The following is a 26403-nucleotide window of genomic DNA, read 5'->3' on the forward strand; positions in this document are numbered from 1 at the left end:
TTGCAAAAATATGACCCGAACTGCTAAATAACCTCCACCGAGCACTATGCGTTTGCTATAACATATATTTATACATTGTTCTTATACAAAACTAAATTATATTTATATTCCTTAATAAAGCAAAACTCAAATTATATTTATTTAAATAAGAAAATAATATATTCTCAGAAATACAATTTTTTTCTTTAACTATGATCAATTTCCGTGGGTTCCGTTTCCTCTACTTGCATTGCCGCCATACCATGTTTCTCCTTGTAATGTTGATTCTTGTGATCTCTCAAATCCAAATGATATTTAAACGCCTGGGGACACTCATCGCAGAGATATGTCTTCTCACCCAAATGAGTTCTCAAATGTTTCACCAAGTCACCACTTGCTGCATAGGCTCGATCACAATAGGTACACATGTATTTCTTTTCGCCGGTGTGGGTGATTTTGTGGCGTAGCAAATGACGTTTAAAAACAAAGCTAAGGGGGCCATTAGTTTGGACAATTTAAATAACATTGTTCCCTTACCTCATATTACACTCTTCACATTTGAAGGGCCTCTCGCCGGTGTGCTTAAACCTGTGGGTCTTTAGCGAATCTGCCCGGGTAAATGATGAACCACAGGTATCACAAACAAATGGTTTCTCCTTGGAATGTGTGCACATGTGTTTTTGCAAATTGACCTTGACATAGAAACGCATTGGACATTCGGGACATTGGAAGTTCTTTTCACCATGCCGTTGTAAATGTTGCCGTAAAATATTAGAGGTTTTAAAGGATTTGCCGCAATGCGAACAAAGATAAGGACATTCGCCGGTATGGGATCTTTCGTGATCTTTTAAGGCAGTGCTGTTGGGAAAACCTTAAAGGGACAGAAAACAAATATTAACAATTTTAAGAAGCTATAGGCTGACGTTACTTACTCTTATCACATTGTTCACATTTGTGTTTCTTAAATCCTTTGTGTAAATTTATGTGATCCTTGTAGTGAGATTCAACGGGAAAGCCTTGATCACACATTTCACACTTGTATGGCAGAACGCCGGGATGTTTGTGGTTCATGTGGCGTGTCACTGCCGACATTGTTTTCAAAATAACATCACACACCTGACACTTGAAATCCCTCTCCGCATGTACCACTCGATGGGCAGCCAATGCACGAGTTTGTTGGAACACCATCGAACAATCCGGACAAGGATAAGGTCCACCGGACACGCTTAAGGTTACACCTCGATTGTGTTTATACGATATATGAACTTTAAGTAACTTTTCGCTTGGAAAGCGATACTGACAAGCATCGCACACAAATTCATACTCTTCATTATGCACAGTAATGTGTCGCTTTAGTAAATTCCTTTTTTTGAAAACCTTGTTGCAGTGCGGACACATTTTATCACTAGCATCATTTGATGTCGAACGTTTTTTATATTTTCGGGTCTTGGGATTTTCCGGGGTTTCCTTGTGTTTCTCATTCGCGCTATTGTCAGTATCTTCTGCCTCATTGTGTGCTGGCCAGTATTCGTCATCATCCTCCTCAGCAGCATTGTGAAAATCTCCAAAATCACTTGTTCCACATTCAAAATCCTCTATCTCCAATTTAATCTCACCATTTTCGGAACCATTCATTTGATCCAAATTGTGTATTTCTACCACCTCCTCTTTGTCGCCGTCTAATTGTGTTTCAACACAAGGTTCCAAGGCTTTTTGTATAAACTCTTCCCCGGGTTCCAATTTAAGTGCCCCTGGCCCAGCAAAGCTCAAATGATCTTCCTTGTCACATTCGTTATCAACATGTGACACCATTACAACATCTTCCACCTCCCCATCATTCTGTTGATGTATGAGACTTCTCAATTTCTCATTGCTATCAAAACACATTTGCTGAAAGCCATAGGCTATTGTTAGTTTTTCCAAACAGTCTTCACATATCTCTACAGGCAGGCATATGTCCACATCATCCAGAGGCAAATCGAAGTTTGGAACAGTTTGCTGCAGCATTTGTTCAATGGGCAATGTTTGGTCGCCTCTGGTGTCGAGTAATTTGTGCATTGTGGATGATTCCAACAGGCAGGTACGACAAATGCGTCCCAATAGGATTGTAGACATGGCTAAGGTACGACTGGAGTCTTACTGCGTTGGACTTGTGGGACTTGGGCAATCTGCGTCCGTATTTCCTCTATCTCCACCCAAACCGAAAAACGTTCCCAACGAGTCGAATAAGAATGTCAAAAGAAATCACCCGCTAAATATGAACAGAAAACAAATTGACAGAGTTTACGAATGCTGAGCGAAAGAGAAATAGAAGAGTTTACGAATGAGACATGGGGTATACGCAATCAGCTGGAAGATTCATTAACTGGAACCCAGAAGTTAGTTCAATATTCTCTACCAACATATCATATGCTGGGACAATGAAATATATGCATATATAAACATATACACTGGTGGCCAAAACTAAAGCAACTTAAATCGCAAAGACAATAAATGTCCTGTAACTTTTACAAAAATAAACAAATCGTAATTATTTTTTAAGTTTTAAATGAGGGGTTCAATTCACTTTTAAGAAACTAAAAATAAAAATACAAAAATAATTTTGAACGAAAAATAATATGTGGAAAATTAAAATGACCCAATTTTTGCTTGGTCAAAACTAAAGCAACTTTTATTTTTTATTTTAAAATAATTAAATTTTGGCTAGTAGTTGATAGCTTAAACATTATTTTTGGCAGCAGCTGCACACCTACGAGGCATTAAATCTATAACACGCTCAATTTGATCCTTGGGTGTGCTTTCCCAGGCAACCCGAATTCTTTAGAAAATGTTGTGCTTATTTATTTCCGAATCTCTCTTGATCTTCCTATCTACGATACTCCAAAGGTTTTCTAAGGAGTTTAGGTCAGGTGATTGTGCCGGCCTTAACAAAACATGAATTTTTGACTCCCGCAACCAATATTTGACAAGTTTTGATACATGTTTGGGATCATTGTCATGCTGAAATACCCAAATCAGCCGAATATTTTACTCAGCGTAAGGGAACAACGTGATGTCCAACACATCTTTGTAAACAAACCGATCTACAACTTCCTTTATTTTATGGATAGGCCCAAGTCCATAGAACGAAAAACAGCGCCACGCCATTTTTGACCCTCCCTCATGCTTCACTGTACCTTTGCAACACTGCGGCTTGAGTCTTTAATTTTTGGTCTTCTCACCGTAAATTTTTTCACGTCTGAGCCGTTAATATTAAACGTAGACTCATCCCAGAAATAATGTTTTTTCCATTGAGCTTGATTCCACTTAATATTATTGTTTCCGAAAGCCTTTTTGATTTTTTCAGATATAAATGGTTTTTTGATGTCTTACGGGCATGCAGACCAGCTGCCACTACTCGTCTACGCACTGATCTCGAGCTTATATCCAATGATTGCTCTCTCACCAATCCAGTTGAACTCTTAAATAGCTGTTTTTTATTTCTCTCACAATTTGTGGATCAGTACGGACTGAAGTTTTTCACGGCCTTCATCCGTTATAGACTGTTACTACTGATCCAGTTTCAAAAAACCGACTTAGTATACAGAAATAATTATGAAATGACATAAATATTTATGAAATATTTCTCGGAAATCATTTTCTGTAATATGTTCTTTTGATAGTCACTGATAATTTGCTGTTTTATTCAGGTACTGTATTTACTTTTAGACATTTTTAAAATTTTTTTGGGCAGTACTTAAAAAACGAAAAGAAAACACATACTGTTGTAAAAAACTTCTCAAAAAGGATTTATGACAAGCGAAATTGTCGCAGGAAGCAAAAAGCGATAAATATCACAGTAAAAACAACTGAAATTGCAGCGGTTATATGAATGTACAACAGAGTTGCTTTTGTTTTGTCCAAGCCAAAATCGGGTTAATTGACTTTACCAAACATTATTTTTTATATAAAAATGAATTTTGGTTTTATGTTTTAGGTTTTTAAAAAGTGAATAAAGTACCTAATTTAAAACAAGAAAAACTTTCTCATTTTCTTTATTTTTGAAAAAGTTACAGGGCATTCATTCTCCTTGTAATTTCAGTTGCTTTAGTTTTGGCCACCAGTGTACATAAAATATTTGATATTTAAACATTCACCAACCAACGCTATCGAGAAAAGACATAAAGAATAAAAGACTCTGCGATATGGCAGCTCTGAAAAAAAAGCCATCTTAATAAAAATATGAAATCAAAATGGAATGGCCGGCAACATAGGGTTCGTTAGATCGATAATTGACATTGAGCAGAAAGAAGAAGAATCATATGAAAACACCTGTTTGCTCTGTAACAGAGTTGCCATAACCAATTTATGACGGAAAATAGCTACTTAAAAGGAAGTTGACACGTTTACACCAGAGGTGTTCATGAATTACAAGATTATAGCGAAAACTGTATATTTTTTGGAAACTTATTAAAGCAATAAAGAAGTGAAACTAAAAACAAGGTCTTAACTGGCTGGCTTTTAATGTAAAAGAACGGAGGAATTTAAGATGCACTACTTGAATATCCTTTTACAAATTACAAAAATAAACTTATATGCAAAATTATAGTCTACAGCGAAATCTTACTTTTATATTCACAAAATATATTTGTTTAACTATTTACTTCATTTGCAATTTTCCATGCTAATTCCCATTTTCATTAGGATGTACTTGTTGCACATGTCGCTTCAAATTTGTCTCGGTATTAAATCTGTAAACAAATTGAAAATTATTGTTTATTAAATATTACATATTTACAAAATTAGCAAAACTTACGACATATTACACAGATCGCACGAATGAGTCAACTTACTCGTCATATGCAAACGTTTGTGTTGTTCCATACTAAATGCTCGGGTAAAGCGAATACCACAGATATCACAGACATAATTCTTCACCCCCTGATGTGTGGACATGTGTTTCTTCAAATCGGTGCGACATTTGAAACGTCTTGAACAACTGGGGCAGGCATGTCTCTTAACGGTCGAGTGGCGTTCTATGTGCTGACGTAAATTACCACCACATTTAAATGTCTTGCCGCACTGTGGACACAAAAATGGACATTCTCCACTGTGAGTGCGCATGTGTTCTTTTAGCAGACTCTCGAAGGCAAACTCCTTTTGGCAAATATCACAAATAAGTTCACGATGTACGCTAAGATGCTCTATGAGTTTCGAGTGCAGGACAAATGTGCGATCACATTGATCACACATGTATTTCTCATCGGGATGTTTGTTACGTATGTGCTCCGTTAGGGTTTTCTCTGACAGAAACTTACGTTGACAGTAGTTGCAGAGTAATTTCTTGGTTATCTGCTGTTTATCGGAATGTGAACGTCGATGTCCGGATAAGGCAGTTAATTTTTCAAATCGTCTTGGACAATCGGGACATTTGTAGCCACCGGGCGGAGGTGTTTCGTTAGCGTGGTCCTGTTGTAAATGTTTATCTTGATGGATTTTCAGGTAACTGGCAGTGGAGAAGCGTGCCTTACATATTTCACATTCATACTTTTTATGCAGCGAATGGACTCGGCTGTGGCGTTGTAGACGCGATATACGATCATAAATCTTTCCACACACCTCACATGGATAGCGACAATTACGGCGATTTTTATCACTTGCCCTGTTAAATGAAGGGATGGAGACATTATGTTGCTATTGTATAAAATTAAAAATTCATTTTTAGTTACTTTTCTATCAAGGCTTCTTCACAGTCTCCTGCGGAAGAGTTTTGCTCGTTTGTGATCGTATACTCATCACTATTGTCACTGTAACGGAAGAAAAATAGACATTTTTTAGAAAAAAAATCAGTTTGGAGGCTATTTAAATTCTACTCACTTAAGATCAGACCAATTATCTATGATTGTCTCTGTTCCAACCTCCTCTTCAGCTGTGTCCTCCTTTAAGTGCTCCTCTTCTGCTTCTTTGGTTATCATTTGGTCTATGTCAACTTCTACTTCATCTTCTCCCAGGACATTTTCATTATTATCAACATTGATGTTATTGTTTTCCTCTTCCTCGTGCTCAAGTATGTGGGCTTTGTAGGTTTTGTCATTTGGAAAAGTGATATGACACATTTCACAATTGAAAACTGAACGGACTACGGGTTTCGAGCAACAATGGGCTTTGAAACAGGATAAACTTTCAAATTTCTTATCACAGTTCCTGCAGAAATGTTGTGTGTCGGAGCTAAAAATAAAAAAAATGTGTTTTCTTCTGCCTATGGAATCGTTTGGAACTTACATTGGAGGTGTATTTGATTCCAAGATGTCAATTATTTCCTCAGTATTTTCAACGACTTCAATATGTTCCTCTTCTGTTTCATCTTCATTGGAGCCATTTGCCAACTCTATACTAAAGAAAAATTATTTCATTTTGATTGAGTATGAAATAATTTAAGTACTCCTACTTACCAGGTCTCCACATTTGGATTAACTATGTCCTTAACTTCGCTACTTTCAATTACATATTCAATTTCCACTTTAACATCGTTCTTTTCATCTACCAAAAATTCTATTGGCGTTTTGGTGTCCATCTGCATTTCCTGGCTCTCTGCATCCTCTTCAAACAGTTTCCTTAATTGGTTGTCAGCATCAATACACAGCTGTTGAAATCTGTAAGACTGCAACAACTTTTCCAAACATTCCTCGCATATAAGTGGCGCAAATTCAGAATGCTTTTCTTCCATGATACGAATTTGGGGCACAATTACATCTAGAATTTCGATGATACTCAAGCTCTCATCCACATAATCGGAAATTTGGAAATATCGACCCTCTGGATCGAGACAGGTTCGACATATTGCTGGTATCGAAGACATTGGGTTTCCGACGCAGTGTTCCTCTGGTGTTTGGATGTTTTGTGCCTGCAGAAGAGTAGGGATATGTAAGATGACTTCTGACAATATCATAGGGATGTGAAAATCGACATTGGTTAATTCCAGCTAAGGCTACATTTACATCTGCGTTGTTAAGATGAGAATCATAAAACGTTTTTTTTTGACTAGCTTAAGTCATCGGCTGGCTTCTACGGAAAAGAACAAAGGATTGTAGGGCCAAAATCGAACTAAGTTAACCTAAAACTCCAGGAATTTCATTCATTTCTCGCGCTATTTAATTTATTTTAAAAATGAGGAGAAATATGAAAAATTTAAACAACTTGTTGCATGTAATTTTAAATGAATCTGACAGAAGCGGGTATAGCCTCAGGGCTGTATTTCTGTAGTTTTAAGAAGCTGTTCTTCCTCCTTATTGTACTATGGTTTTAGGTATTTTCACCTTTGATTTGATTTATTCTACGCTTGGTTCATGGTAGAAGAATACAGGTAGTCACATCAACACAGCTGTTGGAATTGTCAAACCAATTTTGAAATTGAACATTTTTAATGAAAAATTCATGGTAAAATTAAGAAGGTAAAGTCATTTCAAATAAGCATACCCATCTCCGCATTTTCTGTAATTTACCTTGTCACATTTCACTACATAAAAACAGGTTCCCATCTCTGATTTGTGTATGTACAATGGATTTAAAATTACAAATTTTGACAAAAAATGTTGTCAAATGAATAATTTTTGAAAAAATTGTGAACATATGATTGCATGACTTTACCTCTTTGATTCTACCATGGAAAAATTATTGAAATTTGTAAAAATTGTTGAAAACTTCATATCATTACAAACTCCGATTGGCGTCGTATAAGAAAAATTATAAAAATTTTCGAAAAAAATTTCGAAAAAAAGCATTTCGAAAATCAATGTTTCCAGGGCTTCGTTGAAGTGGCCCTTTTTTAAATTTAGCAAACGAAAGCCGTTCAAATCTTTGTACGAGTAAAAGAGTTACATAATTCCCATGAGAAAATTAATTAATTGCTATATTTCTATGTGCGTAATTTCTGTATAACCTTGGAATTTGTTGTGTGTCAGAGTTGTACTTTATTACAACTTAAATTAAATTATTACCCCTTTATCTAATTTTTTTGGGAACGCAATATTTAATCATTTTACTGAGTCAACATTTGCAAGAGTTTTCACTAATTCGTTGTTATCACCTGCCGACAATAAATTTTTCGTATGCTTTTCATAGGCAAATTCATTTTAAAGTTTTCCATGTAAACGTACTTTAAATTGACAATTTAAACCTACTAAACATATAAATAAATGGAATGAAAAAAACCCGATTTAGAGTAGGCAAATTTACTTGCACCTTATTTTTTTTGTTTTCATTTTAACTTGCCTTTCACGTATATACCAGAAAAGAATATGGATGCAGAAAACAAACAAATATATTACCATGGTACACAGGACACAGCTGCTAGGACAATGAACTGTCAAACCAATTTTCGAATTGAAAATGTTGAATGAAAAATTATTTAAATTTGTAAAAATTGTTAAAAAATCCGAATTATTATAGCCTCCAAATGACGTAGTATAAGAAAATATATAAAAAACTACTTATATTTGAAAAAACATTTAAATTTTTTTGACATATCAATGTTCCCAAGCGTTGATGCATATACCTGTATTCTTCTGCCATGGATATTAGTCTAAATAAATCATTCTCCCATTCTCAAAATAAAATGTCTTGGGAATTCCCATTTATATTGATTAACTATTACCAAATTATGGAAAAAAAATAAAATCAGTTGACATTTTCGAACATTAAATTATAATTTCTGATAATTGTGAAAATTTTCATTTTTTCCAAAAAATTCCATTTTAAGGGGAATAAATGTTACCAAATGTGTCTCAGAAAAATAATAAATATTAGATTTTTATAATATTTAATACTTGCCTTCCTTGTATTCATACTAAAAGAAACACCAAACATTTTAATGATATTAAGGAACAAAATAAATAAAAGAACTGCCCAGGTTCCTTTAGTTCAGTTCAGTGAACATATCCCTTGCAAACGTTCACTTCGTCAACAGCGTTGGTAATTTTTTCCTTCGGCTACCGAAAAAACATCGGTGATTTTTGTGATTTTTTTTGAATATCCACGAAATGAGTGATGAAACTGAATCCATCGTTGAAGACGAGTACATCACCATTGACAATGGCTATGTTGTGTTGGCCGATGGCGAGGATTTGGAAGATGATTCATCGCAAATCATTGTGCTGGGCGATGGTGAGGGACATGAAATTGTTGAAGATCATGGAGACACCGTCATGATTGGTGAAGATGGTCAAATGATGTTTGTCGAAGAGGTACACGATGAAATGGACGACCATGATCCGGACGCTGGTGTTCAGTTGGAAACGTATCAGCATGAAGAAGTTGTCGAAGTTGAAACTAAAACACCTGCCCAAACGTATTTGCCATGGTCGGAGTTGGAGAAGAAGCGAAAGCGTTTGAATGTACCCAAAGTGCCAAAGAAATTCTTACTATTTGATGGTATTTGTGCCGAGATTGTGGACTACGATGAGGAAGATGGTGCACCGATTGTGGAATTCTCTGTGGTGTCAGATGACAAGGAGGCTGACAAGTTACCCGTTGAGTGTGGTGTGTGCCCTGACATCATGCACAAATCAAAATTAGATGCCCACTTGAAGACCCACCTGAAACCCGGAACGAAAAGATTTAAATGCATTTACTGTGAAGATGATTTTGTGACAAGGGCCTATGCGGCTGGTCACTCGAGACGGCATGTGGGTATACGACCCTATGTTTGCGTGCCATGTAAAATGTACTATTGCACCAAGCAGGACTTAAAGGTACATGAACAGAGACGTCATCTGGCCAAAGAACACATTTGTGAACATTGTGGCAAGACCTTTGCCCAAAATACCTCGCTGAGACACCACCGCCGGCTGGTGCACGAACAACAGCGTAACTATGAATGTGAACATTGTGGCAAGAAGTTCTTAAGAAAATTCTCCATGAATGAACATGTACGAAATGTCCACTATGGTGATCGACGTTTGTTGGACTGTCCGTTCTGTGATATGCGTTTCAAGGATACCCACAAATTGGCCCAGCATCGCAAAGAAATGCATCTAAACCAAAGTAAATTTGAGTGTCGCATATGTGGCCTGGAATTCAATCACATAGATTTCTTTGATGCCCATCGAAGGTCATTGCAGTGTCGCAAAAAATTGGGCAGACAATTGTTTCAAGATAAAACCGACGAACAGCAACAGGCCGAACAGGAGTTATTGCAACAGCAGCAGCAACAACAACACCAGTTGTCACAAGTAGCTGATGAACACTATGAGTGTGATGAAAGCCAACAGTCATTGTATCATCCTCATCATCCACACCAGCAAACACATAACCAGTTAACCCAATTTAAACAGGAACATTTGGAACAACAAGAAGTCGTTGTCGAAGAGTTGACCCATGACATGCAAAATGAAATTGTCACAGGTGATGGAGATTTACAGCGCCTGGGAGCTGGCATTGGAGTGGACGAACATGAGAAGGTTAAGGCAGAACAACAGTTACTATACGAAATCGAGGCAATGGATAATGCTTAAGTAGGGAAATTGAAACTAAAACTAGAAATTCGAAATAAGTAATGTAGTGTTGAAAGAATTAACAAATTTTTTTTATTATCTAGAATAAATAAATTTACATTGAATTATTGCGGATGTTTTCTTTTTCTAAGGTGATGTTTACATGTATTTTATGCATAATAGCAGGGTAGAAGAATACATTTAGTCGACATCGACATAGGTGCTGGGATAATGATCTGTCAAGTCAATTTTGAAATTGAACATTTTAAATGAAAATTGTTGAAAATATATAACAACCTTCGATTTGTGTCATATAAGAAAACATACAAATCTACTTATTTTTTACAACAAAAGTTGTGTTCCAGTACTTTTGTAGTAGTAAAACTAGCAGAAGAGAGAACAGTTCGAAATGTCATTCTCAATTAGGTGTGCTCAAAAAATAAGGGAACGGAAAATTAGCAGAAATGCGATAAAATGTCAAAATTCAAAATTCCAAGAGTAAACAGTCCAAATCGGACTGGTGAAACCTTACTGAAACGGACGCCAAAATTTAAAAAAATTAGTATTGAAGACGATACGTTAAAATTAATAATCTATAATAATAATTAATAATCTGATTCATCATTCAGCCAGACCTTTTCACTACTGGAATCATCCAAAAGTGCTCCATATTTTCCATTTTTTTTTGCACTACAAATATTAGTTTTTCCTTTAGTTTTTAAGTTGATCATTTCTTTATTATGACGCGGGAACATTGAAATGTATCAATACATTTTTCAACCTTGTTAGCCCTGTCAATTAAATGTCAAATTCACAATTTGCACATTTCTGCTCGGTCAAATTCATGTAGCTAAAACAAGCAGAAATGTGCACCACTCAGCGCCATTTTTTTCTCGAGAGAGCTGCAAGTTTTGCTAGTTTTTAGAGTACGGGAACGCGTTGTAGCAGAATTAGTACTAATTAGTACTAATTTGTAGGTTCTGGAACACAACTAAATTTTTTGGCATCAGCGCATGCAAACATTTGCTCTGTTCCAGAACCTGCATGAATCTACCATTTTTGCAATTTTTTTCGATTTCATAAAGGTAAAATCGGTTATCGTGCCAAAAATATATGGATTTTAGAATCTTTTCTTATACGCTGCCGTTCAGAGGATGATAGGAAATGTGATTTAAAAAAAAAAAAATTCACTAATTTAAATAATTTTGAATTCCAAAAATGGATAACGACGGCAGGATTCAAGTGCTCTGGTATCCCTTTATTATTGGTCTGTTCCAAAACTGCTGGTCTGTTCCAGAACTGCAAGAATGTAAAAGTTTTTACTACCATAATCGATTTTCCCTTTATGATATCGGAGAAAGTTTCAAATGTAGGAGATTCTTGCAGATTCTGGAACAGACCATGCAAGAATGTAAAAGTTTTTACTACGTTAACCGATTTTCCCTTTACGATATCGACAAAAATTGCAAAACTCGTAGATTCTTGCAGTTTCCGGAACAGATCATATATGTCACAAAATATGGCATTCGAAGACTTAAAGCGGTTTATCTACTCACATCCATGGTAGAAGAATATAGGTAGACGCATCGACACAGCTGCTGGGACAATGAACTGTCAAACTAATTTTGGAATCGAAAATGTTGAATGAAAAATTATTAAAATTTGTAAAAATTGTTAAAAAACACGAATTAAAAGAACCTCCTAATGACATCGTATAAGAAAACTTACAGAAATCTACTTATATTTAAAAAAAAAAAACATTAAAAAATTTTTTGACATATCAATGTTCCTAGGCGTTGATGCATCTACCTGTATTTTTCTACCATGCTCACATTTCAATTTTGTTCCGAAAAAAATGTCTGTTTGTAGCAAGGTACAATAAGTACGTAGAACAGTTTCGTTAAACTACAGAAATGCATCCCTGAGGCTATGTCCGCTTCCTGTCACAATAATTCAAAATTATATGCGTCAAGTTGTTTTCCATGGTAAAATTAAGAAGGTAAAGTCATTTCAAATAAACATTCCCACCTGTGCATTTTCTGTAATTTACCTTGTCATATTTCACTGCATTCAAAACAGGTTCCCATCTTTGATTTGTGTTTGTACAACAGATTTGCAAATACAAATTTTGACAATGAAATGTCAAATGAATAATTTTGAAAAAGTTGTAAACATATTTCATGATTTTACCTTTTTAATTCTACAATGTTGTTTTCAATTATTTTATATTTTTCCTTATTTTTAGTACCTGGAATTTCTTTAAAAAAAGTAGAATCCAAACTGATCTATCTCTCAATTACATAGTATAACTGTTTAATCTTTCACTCATTGATTTTGACAATATTTTGTTTTTTGTTTTCCAATAGAATTTAGAAAAAAATTGTAACCGGCTGGTAGCGTTACCTTACCGTTTTATTGTACCATGGCAGTACACTTCCCTGATTTCGTTTTTATTTGTCAATATAAACACAAACTGCCAATAATGCTTTGACAATCAACAAAAATATCTTAACAACAGATAATTCTGCAATACTTCTCGTCTTTTAAATTGTTTTATAAATATTTTAATTATTTAAAATTATTTGTTTTGTTTGTCTAGTTGGTTACTGTTTCTGAGCAATAGTTCTATCGACAATCATGTATGTTTGCTAGTGTATACCACACTTCAATTGGAGTTTAGTAATACAAAACAGCTGTTTTAAAGGCAGTCAGTAAAAGTTAGTGGCTGTACGTGACGTAAAGTAAACACAATTAATTGCCGTTCAAATGTAAATAAAATTGAGGGATATTGATGCTTTTGAAGCTTTTGGAATTCTGCGAGGACATTTAAAGCAGCATATATATGTTTTTATTCCCATTTATAATGTTTGGCTACATTTAATGGAAACATACTATTTTCTTTTGCAGATTTTGAAGTATGTTTACATCTGTGAATGTCGCCAGGACCAGCATGAGGAATTGATTCAACCAACAATTTTGTATAGAATTCTGTATTTAGACTTCGGAAATTATTCAAAAATCTAAATCTGAAGGAAACAAGGCTGGTAAGCTTATTTATACAATTAGTGATAATTAAATGGAGTTCTACACCAAGTAATTGCTACAAGAGTAAGTAGTTGAAAACCGGTCAACTGTAACTGACCAAAAGGCACCTGCAATAACACCCTCGCTTTTCAAAAAGACAACAATGGTTTTTTTTAATAAAAAGTAACAACAACAATAATAATGCCATGCCAGTAAAGCCACATCAAATTGAATACGCTGTCTGAAATGTCCGGTGTCTGTGGTTATTTGTATTTATGTTTATTTATGCTAAGAAGTGCGTCTTCGCAATCTCATTACAAATTTTTGTAAATTTGTTCGTTTTTTTTGCGTATATTGTTGATTGTTTAATTAGTAAATTAAGGTGGTATTTTATTTGGTTTCGTTTTGCATTTAAGCAATAAGTAGGTGCTTGGGTGCGAAACCATTTGAAAGACATCAAGGTAATTCGAGATAAACAAAAGATTAGCATAATAATAATAAACTATTACAGCAATCATTAAGAGGCATAAGTACAAATATATATTTATGTACATTGTATTGGCTATGGTGGGAGGGAATCGTTTAGATAAATTTTGGGTCAATAAGTTGAAAAGGGAAGACATTTTTTTTTAACAATTGAATATATAAAAAATATGAAGTTTTTGGTAGTTAATTTTTTTTTTTTTGAGTTACAAAATACACAAACCTGCTTCCGACATAAAATAGAATTTGAATAAAAAATTACCAAAAATACAGGGTTCGAAGAAAAATACTGCAACCAACTTTAGACTGCTTATATTTCTAAGCCACTCGTCCGACAGCTGTTAAAATTATTCCAGTGACAGCTTATTATATTATATCGGTGACCATAATAAATGTGGTGAAAACATGCTTGCCCATTTTGGTTATAAGAATATTTTTGGTCGTTTTTGGCCTTTTTCAAATATTGCCAAATTTTTAATCGTTTTCATTATTTAAACTCGATTATGTTAAAGGAAGAAATATTCTCCATTTCATTTCGTTGTAGGATGTATATACTCAGGATGAAAAGATGGTTTTCAGTTTTGGTTTAAAACATTTTTAGGCGTTTTTTGCACCTTTTCAAAATGTGGCTCAATTTTTCCACTTTTTATCGATTTTAGGGACTTCATGTAAGAAGAAGAAATATTTTTCATCAAATATCACTAAAAGTTTCTGAACAAAATAAATCGCTGGCTATAATACAGGGCTAGGCAGAGAGCCACAAACATTTTCTGTGATTGTATGCGTTCTTCTCTTTACACAGTGATTTGTTATCTTTAAATTTTTAATTTTAAATTTTCTGTTTTCAAAATAACTCCATCTTTTATAATTATTGTTTAAGTTTGCTTTATTTTTAACATCGAATTCGTTGGTAGAAATTCGGAGCTATATTTACAAAATTAGTTCAATTAGGGTTCATTTTAAAAGAAACAAAAATATATAAATGTCCTTCAAAAATTTATGAACTGACATTTTCCAAAATTTTATAAGAGGCCAAGGGGTCATTGACCCCGGGTCAAGGGGAAGAGAAAGAGAGAGAGAGAGGAAGAGAAAGAGAGAGAGAGGAAGAGAAAGAGAGAGAGAGAGAGGAAGAGAAAGAGAGGGAAAGGAAGAGAGAGAGGAAGAGGAAGAGAGAGAAAGAGAGGAAGACAGAGAGAAAAGGTCATTGACCTCAGGCTAACGGGTCATTGACCCCGTGTCAAGGGGAAGAGAAAGAGAGAGGAAGATAGAGAGGAAGAGAGAGAGGAAGAGAGAGAGGAAGAGAGAGAGAGAAAAGGTCATTGACCTCAGGCCAAGGGGTCATTGACCCCGGGTCAAGGGGAAGAGAAAGAGAGAGAGAGAGAGGAAGAGAGAGAAAGAGAGAGAGGAAGAGAGAGAGAGAAAAGGTCATTGACCTCAGGCCAAGGGGTCATTGACCCCGGGTCAAGGGGAAGAGAAAGAGAGAGAGAGGAAGAGAGAGAAAGAGAGAGAAAGAGAGAGAAAGAGAGAGAAAGAGAGAGAGAAAAGGTCATTGACCTCAGGCCAAGGGGTCATTGACCCCAGGTCAAGGGGTCATTGACCTTTTCTCTCTCTCTCTTTCTCTCTCTTCCTCTCTTTTTTCCTCTCTCTCTCTCTTCCTCTCTCTCTCTCTCTTTCTCTTCCCCTTGACCCGGGGTCAATGACCCCTTGGCCTGAGGTCAATGACCTTTTCTCTTTCTCTCTCTTCCTCTCTCTCTCTCTTTCTCTTCCCCTTGGCCTGAGGTCAATGACCTTTTCTCTCTCTTGACCTTTTCTCTCTCTTCCTCTCCTTCTCTCTCTTCCTCTCCTTCTCTCTCTCTTCCTCTCTCTCTTCCTCTCTCTTCCTCTCTCTTCCTCTCTCTCTCTCTCTTCCTCTCTCTCTCTCTCTCTCTCTCTCTCTTCCTATCTCTTTCTTTCTCTCTCTCTCTTCCTCTCTCTCTTCCTTCCTCTCTTGACCTAGGGTCAATGACCTCTTGACCTAGGGTCAGTGACCTCTTGACCTGGGGTCATTGACCTCTTGACCTGGGGTCATTGACCTTTTTCTCTCTCTCTCTTCCTCCCCCTCTCTCTCTTCCTCTCTCTCTTCCTCCCCCTCTCTCTCTCTTCCCCCCTCTCTTGACCTGGCGTCATTGACCTTTTCTCTCTCTTTTCTTCCTCTCTCTCTCTCTTCCCCTCGTTCTCTCTCTTCTTCTCCGTCTATCTCCGTCTATCTCCCTCTCTCTTCCTCTTTCTCTCTCTCTCTTCCCCTCGTTCTCTCTCTTCTTCTCCGTCTCTCTCCCGCTCTCTCTTCCTCTCTTGTCCTGGGGTCAATGACCTCTTGACCTGGGGTCATTGACCTTTTCCTCCCTCTTTCTCTTCCTCTCTCTCTCTCTCTCCCTTTCATCTTCATATCTGTCTCTATCTTTCTCTCTCTCTTCATGTCTCTCTCTTCCTCTCTCCCTCTGCCTCTATCTCTTCCTTTCTTTCTCTTTCTATCTCTCTCTCTTCCTCTTCCTATCTCTCTCTTGCTATCCTCTCCCAATGACCTTTTGATCTGGGGTCAATGACCTCTTGACCTGGGGCCATTGACCTTTTCTCTCACTTTGTTCCTCTCTCTCTCTCTCTTTCTCTTCCTCTCACGCTATTTTTATCTCTCTCTTTCTCTCTCTTTTCCTCTCTTGACCTGGGACCAATTACCTCTTGACCTGAGGTAATTGACCTTTTCTCTCTCTTTCTTCATCTCTCTCTCTTTCCCTCTCTTCCTCTCTCTCTATCTTCCTCTGTCCCCCTCCCTCCCTCCTCCTCTCTCTCTTTTCCTCTCTTTCTCTTCCCATCTCTCTTCCTCTTCCTATCTTTCTCTTCCTCTTCCTGGGGTCAATGACCTCTTGACCTAACGTCATTGACCTTTTCGCTTTCTTCCTCTCTCTATCTTCCTCCCTCTCTCTCTCTTCAGAAGAGAAAGAGACAGAGAGGAAGAGAAAGAGAGAGGAAGATAGAGAGGAAGAGAGAGAGAGAAAAGGTCATTGACCTCAGGCCAAGGGGTCATTGACCCCGGGTCAAGGGGAAGAGAAAGAGAGAGAGAGAGAGAGAGGAAGAGAGAGAGAGAGAGGAAGAGAGAGAGAGGAAGAGAGAGAGAAAGAGAGAGAGGAAGAGGAAGAGAGAGAGAAAAGGTCATTGACCTCAGGCCAAGGGGTCATTGACCCCGGGTCAAGGGGAAGAGAGAGAGGAAGAGAGAAAGAGAGGAAGAGAGAGAAAGAGAGAGAGAAAGAGAGGGAGAAAGAGAGAGAGAGAGAGGAAGAGAGAGAGAAAGGGTCATTGACCTCAGGCCAAGGGGTCATTGACCCCGGGTCAAGGGGAAGAGAACGAGAGAGAGAGGAAGAGAAAGAGAGGGAGAGAGAGAGAGAGGAAGAGAGATAGAGAGAGAGGAAGATAGAAGGAGGAAAAGGTCAATGACCCCAGGTCAAGAGGTCATTGACCCCAGGTCAAGAGGTCATTGACCCCAGGTCAAGAGAGGAAGAGAGAGCGGGAGAGAGACGGAGAAGAAGAGAGAGAACGAGGGGAAGAGAGAGAGAAAGAGGAAGAGAGAGGGAGAGAGACGGAGAAGAAGAGAGAGAACGAGGGGAAGAGAGAGAGGGAGAGAGGGAGGAAGAAAAGAGAGAGAAAAGGTCAATGACGCCAGGTCAAGAGAGGGGGGAAGAGAGAGAAAAGGTCAATGACGCCAGGTCAAGAGAGGGGGGAAGAGAGAGAGGAAGAGAGGGAGGAAGAGAGAGAGGAAGAGAGGGAGGAAGAGAGAGAGAGAGAGAGAGAGAGAGGGGGGGAGGAAGAGAGAGATAGGAAGGGAGAGAGAGATAGGAAGGGAGAGAGAGAAAGGAAGATAGAGAGAGGAAGAGAGAGAGAAAAAGGTCAATGACCCCAGGTCAAGAGGTCAATGACCCCAGGTCAAGAGGTCATTGACCCTAGGTCAAGAGAGGAAGGAAGAGAGAGAGAGGAAGAGAGAGAGAGAGAAAAAAAGAGAGATAGGAAGAGAGAGAGAAAGGAAGAGAGAGAAGGAGAGGAAGAGAGAGAATGAGAGGAAGAGAGAGAATGAGAGGAAGAGAGAGAGCAAAGGTCAATGACCTCTTGACCTGGGGTCATTGACCTTTTCCCTCCCTCTCTCTCTCTCTCTTCCTCTCTCTCTCTTGACCTGGGGTCATTGACCTTTTCTCTCTCTCTTCCTCTCTCTTTCTCTTCCTCTTCCTCTCTCTCTCTTCCTCTCTTGACCTGGGGTCATTGACATTTTCTCTCTGTCTCTCTCTCTCTTCCTCTCTCTCTTCCTCTTCCTCTCTCTCTCAATTTTCCTCTTCCTCTCTATCTCTCCCTCTTCCTCTCTCTCTATCTTTCTCTCTCTCTTTTCCCCTCTCTCTATCTTCTTCGCCTTCATCATTCTCTCTTCATCCTGCTCTCTCTCTCTCTCTCTCTCTTCCTCTCCAGTACTGGGGTCAATGACCCCAGGTCAAGACCTGGGGTTAATGACCTGGGGTCAATGACCTCTTGACCTGGGGTCAATGAACTTTTTTCTCTCCCTCTTCCTCTCTCCCTCCTCCTCTCTCCTTCTTCCTTTCTCCCTCTCAATGACCCCTTGGCCTGAGGTCAAGAGGGAGAGAGGAAGAGGGAGAGAGGAAGAGGGAGAGAGAGGGAGGGAGAGAGAGAGGAAGTGGGAGAGAGAGAGGAAGAGGGAGGGAGAGAGAGAGAGAGAGGAAGAGGGAGAGAGAGAGAGAGGAAGATGAAGATGAAGAGGGAGAGAGAGAGAGGAAGATGAAGAGGGAGAGAGAGAGAGGAAGATGAAGAGGGAAAAAGAGAGAGAGGAAGAGGGAGAGAGAGAGAGACGGTCATTGACCCCAGCTAGAGGTCATTGACCCAAAGTCAAGGGGTCATTGACCCCAGGTCAAGGGGTCATTGACCTTTTCTTCCTCTCTCCCTCTTCCTCTCTTCCTCTTCCTCTTCCTCTTCCTCTTCCTCTCTCTCTCCCTCTTCTTCTCCCTCTCCCTCTCCCTCTTCTTCTCCCTCTCCCTCTTCCTCTTCCTCTCCCTCTCTCTCCCTCTTCCTCTCCCTCTCTCTCTCTCTCCCTCTTCCTCTCTCTCTCTCCCTCTTCCTCTCTCTCTCTCTCTCCCTATTCATCTCTTTCTCTCCCTCTTCCCCTCTCTCTCTCTCCCACACTTCCTCTCGCTCCCTCTCTCCCACTTCCTCTCTCTCTCACTTCCTCTCTCTCCCTCTTTCTCTCCATCTTCCCCTCCCTCTCCCACTTCCTCTCTCTCCCTCTTCCTCTCTCTCCCTCTTCCTCTCCCACTTCCTCTCCCTCCCTCTCTCTCCCCCATTCTCATTGACCCCAGCTAGAGGTCATTGACCCCAGGTCAAAGGGTCATTGACCTTTTCTTCCTCTCTCTATCCCTCTTTCTCTCTCTTTCTCTGTTCCTCATTCTTTGCCTCCTCTTTCTCTCTACATCGTTCCCCAGGTGATCCCAGGTCAAGAGGTCATGGACCCCATATCATGGGGTCTCCCTCTTCCTCTCTGACTCTCCCTCTTTCCAATTTGAAAGAAAATTTAAAACAATTTATTTTTTATAATTATGTTGGTGAACACACAGATATCCCATGGGATACTCTTTGCCTAGCCCTGCTATAATATATGTGATTAAAATGCTTGCCAATTTCGTTTAAAAAAAATTAATTAGTTTAAAAAAATTAATTAGTTAATTTTTGGTCTTGCCCAAATATTGGCCCAATTTTTACTTTTTTCATTATTTAAGGTGGACGATGCTAAAGAAAGAAATATTCTCCATTGAATCTCGTTCTCCATTGAGGAAATATGCTTGCCAAATTTGGTATGAAATATTTTTGGGGTTTTTTTTGCACCATTTCAAAATGTTGCTCAATTTTTCCACTTTTTATTGATTTTAGGTGGTTGATGTTAAAGAAAGAAATATTTTCCATTAAATCTTGTTACAGGTCACCAAACATAGGAAAACTGTAGCTATAACATTTATGAGGAAATATGCTTGCCAAATTTGGTATAAATTATTTTTGGGCGTTTTTTTTCGCACAATTTCAAATTATAACCCAAATTTCCCACTTTCTCTCAGATTTAGGTGTTTGATGTTAAAGAAAGAAATATTCTCCATCAAATTTCACTATAAGTCTCTGAACAAAACAAATCGCTGGCTATAATATATATGATGAAAATATAATTGCCAATTTTGGTATAAAATATTTTTGGGTTTTTTTTGCACCTTTTCCAAATTTTGCTAAATTTTTTTACTTTTTGTCGGTTTTAGGTTGTCCATATTAGAGGAAGGAATATTCTCCATTAAATTTCACTATATGTCTCTGAACAAAAGAAATCGGTACCTATAATATATGTGATGTAAACATGCTTGCCAATTTTGTTATAAAAATATATTTTGGCCTTTTTTGGCCTTTCTCAAACATTGCCCAATTTTTCCTTTTTTCTTGGATTTAAGTGAGTGATGCTAAAGAAAGAAATATTCGCCATTAAATTTTGTTATAGGTCACCAAACATAGGAAATCTGTAGCTATAATATTTATTAAGAAAATATGTTTCTCAATTTTGTTATGAGAATATTTTTTGTCTTATTTGGCTTTTATCAAATATTGGCCAATTTTTACGCTTTTTCTTTGTTTAAGTTGGATAATGCTAAAGTAGGAAATATTCCCAATTTAATTTCCTTATAGGCCACCAAACATAAGAAACCTGTAGCTATAATAGTTAAGAAGAAAATATGTTTGCCAATTTTGGTATAAAATATTTTTGGGCGTTTTTTTGCACCTTTTTAAAATGTTTCTCAATTTTTTCACTTTTAATTGATTTTAGGGACTTTATGTCAGAAGAAGAAATATTCTTTATCAAATTTCACTATAAGTCTCTGAAGAAAAGAAATCGCTACCTATAATATATGTGATGTAAACATGCTTGCCAATTTTATTATAAAAAGTAATTTTGGGATTTTTTGGTCTTTTTGAAATAATGGCCCAATTTTACTATTTTTCTTTGTTTAATATGGTTGATGTTAGAGAGAGAAATATTCTCAATAAAATTTCGCTTTAGGTCATCAAACATAGGAAATCTGTAGCTATAATATTTATTAAGAAAATATGTTTCTGAATTTTGTTAAGAGAATATTTTTTGTCTTTTTTGGCCTTTATCAAATATTGTGAAATTTTTCCACTTTTTCTTGAATTTAAGTGAGCGATGCTAAAGAAAGAAGTGTTCCTAATTTAATTTCCTTATAGGTCACCAAACATAAGAAACCTGTAGCTATAATAGTTAAGAAGAAAATATGTTTGCCAATTTTGGTATAGAATATTTTTGGGCGGTTTTTGCACCTTTTTAAAATGTTGCTCATTTTTTCCACTTTCTATTGATTTTAGGGACTTTATGTCAGAAGAGGAAATATTCTTCATCATATTTCACGATAAGTCTCTGAACAAAAGAAATCGGTACCTATAATATATGTGATGTAAAAATGCTTGCCAATTTCGTTATAGAAATAAATTAGGTAATTTTTGGTCTTTTTTAAATAATGTTCCATTTTCACTATTTTTCTTTGTTTAAGATGGTTGATGTTAAAGAGGGAAATATTCTCAATAAAATTTTGCTTTAGGTCACTAAACATAGGACATTTACAGCTATAATATGTATTAAGAAAATATGTTTCTCAATTTTGTTATGAGAATATTTTTGGTCTTTTTTGGCCTTAAACAAATATTGGCCAATTTTACGTTTTTTCTTTGTTTAAGTTGGATGATGCTAAAAAAGGAAATATTCCCAATTTAATTTCCTTATAGGTCACCAAACATAAGAAACCTGTAACTATAATAGTTAAGAAGAAAATATGTTTGCCAATTTTGGTATAAAATATTTTTGGGCGTTTTTTGCACCTTTTCAAATTATTACCCAAATTTCCCACTTTTTCTCAGTTTTAGGTGGTTGATGTTAAAGGAAGAAATATTCTCCATCAAATTTCACTATAAGTCTCTGAACAAAAGAAATCGGTACCAATAATATATGTGCTGAAAACATGCTTGCCAATTTTGTTATAAAAATATTTTTTGGTCTTTTTGGGTCTTTCGCAAATATTGTCCAATTTTTACGCTTTTTCTTTGTTTAAGGTGGATGATGCTTAGGAAAGAAATATTCTCCATTGAATTTCTCTATAGGTAACCAAACATAAGAAACCTGCAGCTATAACATTTATGGGGAAATATGCTTGCCAATTTTGGTATAAATTATTTTTGGGCGTTTTTTGAACAATTTCAAATTATAACCCAAATTTCCCACTTTTTCTCAGTTTTAGGTGGTTGATGTTAAAGGAAGAAATATTCTTCATCAAATTTCACTATAAGTCTCTGAACAAAAGAAATCGGTACCTATAATATATGTGCTGAAAACATGCTTGCCAATTTTGTTATGAGAATATTTTTTGGTCTTTCTGGGTCTTTCGCAAATATTGCCCAATTTTACCACTTTTTATTGAATTTAAGTGAGTGATGCTAAAGAATGAAATGTTCTCCACAAAATTTCACTATAAGTCTTTGAACAAAAGAAATCGATAAAAGTAATACTTATGATGAAAATAAGCTTATCAATTTTGCTATAAAAATAATTGGATTCTTTTGGGCCTTTCTCAAAAATTGCCCGATTTTTTCCATTTCTCTTGATTTTAGCCACGTCATGTCAAAGGAAAAAATATTCCCCACAAAATTCCACCCCAGGTCACCGGCCAACATAAATCGGTAACTATCATATATATCATAGAAATTTATATATTAATTTTTGTTGAAAAATTAGGTTTATTTTTGGTTTCCGGTTAACCCCTTTTAAGAACTTTTTTTTTGGCATTTAGTTCCCCTTTTTAATTTATTTTTTAATGATAACTGAACTAAATATAGTTCCAAAAAGATCTTATTAAGCTAAATTTAAAACAGGTGATTATAGTTATGGCGCTATTACCGCCTAACGGTCAATGCTACAAAACTGCCTTGCATACTTTGTTGTGGAGTGTTATTCGGGTGGTAAGCGTTTTGTTTGCTAAGTTTACAACTATAAACTATTTTGCATAGAAATGTTGGAAATATATGTGACTGTGTCTGTGTGTGTGCGTTTGGCGTTTTGTTCCTCTAACAAGGCCGTGGGCTGGGGATGGGGGGAGTTTGGGTGGCTCATAAAAAACATGTTGTTCCCTATTAGATATTCAATCATTGCTTGACGAACACTTTACTCTTGAACGGACCGGCACTTAAGTTGTTGTTATTGTTGTTGTTACCTTTTTTTGTAACCGTCAGCCAGGCACACTCTTTCATTCATTCAAGTTTATGGCATACGTTTAGCCGCTGGCTGCCTGGTTGGTTGGTTGTTGGAAGGAAGATCTCTTTTGCCATTTCTTTTGTTGTTGTTGTTGTCTTGCTGCCAAGACACAATAAAAAACAAAAGCTTCCAGATTTCTGCATTTTTTTCGTTTTGTTTTGTTTAGCCATTCTCCATCATCATTACACAGCCACAAACTTCATTATTAGACTTCAGTTTCATTGTCATCAGCTGGGTGATGATGTTGAGCGGCGTTTCGCTGGCCTCTGCAATGCCATGCCGCGCCATGCCATGGCGTGTAATGCCACAGCCAAGAGCTCAGAGCTTCTTAGCTTGGCTAAGTGATAAGCTTATGTTATTACAGTTTTAAACGCGCCCGAGTAAAGTTAGTTATACGGCATTCTCCGCATGCGCATGCGCGTAAGATTTCAAAACAAGCCACAAACAAAACGAACGAAGTTTTGATTCTTGCAGGGGAACTTTGGGCACTTGAAAGTCGTCGTCGGTCTCTTTGTCGGTTGTATGGTCGGTCGCTATGTCATATCGCTGGCAACATGATTATTTGAAAGTCATCTCTTAAAATTCCGTTTATTCCTGTAAATGTTCGAAGAGGAAAGACAAAAACAAAAAATATTTGCTTTATAGAAATTGCAATCGGGTTGTTGTTGTATTACCTGTCTTCACTTGATGCCGGTTTAAAAATTGTGTCAATTCTAAGTGGAACATGCTGCAGCAGCAGCAGAATCACCATCGCCATCAAGCAAAGGCTCTTGTCTTCCTCACCAAGTGTGTGGTGTTGTTGCAAGTGCACCAGTCGTGTTGTTGTCCAGTTTGAAAAGTGTGTTACAAATTGCAAATTTCTAAAAACAGAAGAAGAAGAAGCAGCAGCACCAGCAACAGAAAAAACAACAATAAAAAATGCAGTATTTCATGAATTAAACAAGACATCCGAAGACGAAAAAAATTTTTTTTGAAGAAAAAATGCCCCTAAGAAAAATTTGAAAAAAATACAAAAATTAAAAAAAAAAAACAGTGAAAATTTATTTAATTTTAAATTGAATATACAAGCTGTCCTTAATGAATTTAATCATATTTAAGGATTAATGGATAATTTAAATTAATTTTAAAAAGGTGAGTTAAAAATACAAAAAAAAAAATCGACCAAAATTTGATCTAATTTTGTTACTCCGATTTGAGGGATAAATATTATGGCTAGCAATTTCATTTGTTCTGGGGCCCACAACGAAATTTGATAACCAACATTTTTCCCTTTGACATAAACTAGCTAAACTTTAAGGGAAAGGGAAAAATTGGGCCAAATTTAAAAAAAGGGCGAAAAAACGTCCCATTGCAGGTTTTTTTATAAACCAAGTTATATTGTTAAAAATTTATATTGTTAATTGATATTACCTTTTTCTTTTTTAAAAATCTAAACACGAACTTATTGGAGAGTATTTTCTTCCTTGACATGAACCACCTCAACTTGCGTTAAAAGGGTAAAAAATAAACCAGATTTTAAAAAAGGTCCAAAACAACCAAAATAATTTATTTCATGCATAAATATACATTTTTATTAATATGTTAATAAATATTGGAAATATCAATTTTCTTAGTTCAGAGACCTTAAGAGATATTCAATGGAGAATATTTTTTCCTTTGACATGAATCACCTAAACTTAAGCTGAATGGGAGAAATTGGGCCAAATTTTCAAATGACCAAAAAATCTCTCCCAAGAATATTTTATATAAACAAATTTATATTATTAATAATATTGTAAATATTTTTAATTTCAATTTTCCTTGTTCAGAAACCTATTGTAGAATTTAGTGGAGAATATTTTTTCCATTGTCATGAACCACCTAAACTTAAGCTAAAAGGTAGAAATTGGACCAAATTCAAAAAAGGGCCAAAACAAACCCCTCAAATATAATTGTTTGTAAACAAATTAATATTGTTTCAATATTGTAAATATTATAATTAATAATTTTCTGTGTTCACAAACCTATAGTAGAATTTTGTGGAGAATATTTCTTCTATTGACATGAACCACCAAAACTTAAGCTAAAAGTGAGAAATTGGGCCAAATTTAAAAAAGGCACAAAAATCACTCCCAAAATAATTGTTTGTAATTATATTAATATTGTTTTTATATTGTAAATATTATAATTAACAATTTTCTCTGTTCAGAAACCTATAGTAGAATTTAGTAAAGAATATTTTTTCCATTGACATGAAACACCTAAACTTAAGCTGAAAGGGAGAAATTGGGTGAAATTTAAAAATGACCAAAAAATATCTCCCGAAAATATTTTTTATAAACAAATTTATATTATTATTAATATTGTTTATATTTTAAATTGCAATTTTCTTAGTTCAGAAACCTATAGTAGAATTTTGTGGAGAATATTTTTTCAATTGACATGAACCACCTAAACTAAAGCTGAAAGGGAGAAATCGGGCCAAATTTAAAAAAGGGCAAAAAATCACTCCCAAGAATATTTTATATAAACAAATTTATATTATTAATAATATTATAAATATTTTTAATTTCAATGTTCCTTGATCAGGGACCAATAGTAGAATTTAGTGCAGAAAATTCTTTCCATTGCCATGAATCACTAAAACTTAAGCTGAAAGGCAGAAATTGGACCCAATTCATAAATGAGCAACAAATATCACCCAAGAATATTTTATATAAACAAATTTATATTATTTATTATACTGTAAATATTTTTAATTTCAATATTCCTTGTTCAGAGACCTATAGTAGAATTTAGTGCAGAATATTTTTTCCATTGACATGAACCACCTAATCTTGCGTTAAAAGGGGAAAAATAGACCAAATTTAAAAAAAGACCCATAACAACCAATATAATTTATTTAATGCATAAATATATATTTTTATTATTATGTTAAATATTGCAAATAACAATTTTATTTATTCAGAGACCTTCAGTGATATTTAATGGAGAATATTTTTTTCTTTGACAAGAACCCTCAAAATTGAAGCTAAGAGTGAGAAATTAGGTCAAATTTCAAAAAGGTCCAAAAAATCTCTCCCATGAATATTT

General features: G+C 36.0%; 2 protein-coding genes across 2 annotated transcripts; one reads left to right on the forward strand and one right to left on the reverse strand.

The window, feature by feature from the left end:
- Positions 1–111: 111 nt before the first annotated feature.
- On the reverse strand, positions 112–6895 carry LOC101899675 (zinc finger protein 845). The gene is made up of 9 exons (XM_020035535.2): positions 6411–6895; positions 6241–6351; positions 5836–6186; positions 5688–5765; positions 4775–5620; positions 4120–4172; positions 912–2114; positions 517–850; positions 112–468 (listed from the first exon to the last, which is right to left on the reverse strand). Exons 1-9 carry the CDS (start codon positions 6815–6817, stop codon positions 186–188), a joined length of 3666 nt encoding a protein of 1221 aa, XP_019891094.1. The 5' UTR covers positions 6818–6895; the 3' UTR covers positions 112–185.
- A 2000-nt stretch (positions 6896–8895) lies between these two features.
- Positions 8896–10577, forward strand: LOC131803297 (zinc finger protein 470-like). Its single transcript, XM_059124385.1, has one exon. It carries the CDS (start codon positions 8997–8999, stop codon positions 10467–10469), a length of 1473 nt encoding a protein of 490 aa, XP_058980368.1. The 5' UTR covers positions 8896–8996; the 3' UTR covers positions 10470–10577.
- The last annotated feature ends 15826 nt before the right edge of the window (positions 10578–26403 follow it).

The sequence above is a fragment of the Musca domestica genome, unplaced genomic scaffold, assembly GCF_030504385.1.
Source record: "Musca domestica strain aabys unplaced genomic scaffold, Musca_domestica.polishedcontigs.V.1.1 286, whole genome shotgun sequence".
Lineage (NCBI taxonomy): Eukaryota > Metazoa > Arthropoda > Insecta > Diptera > Muscidae > Musca > Musca domestica.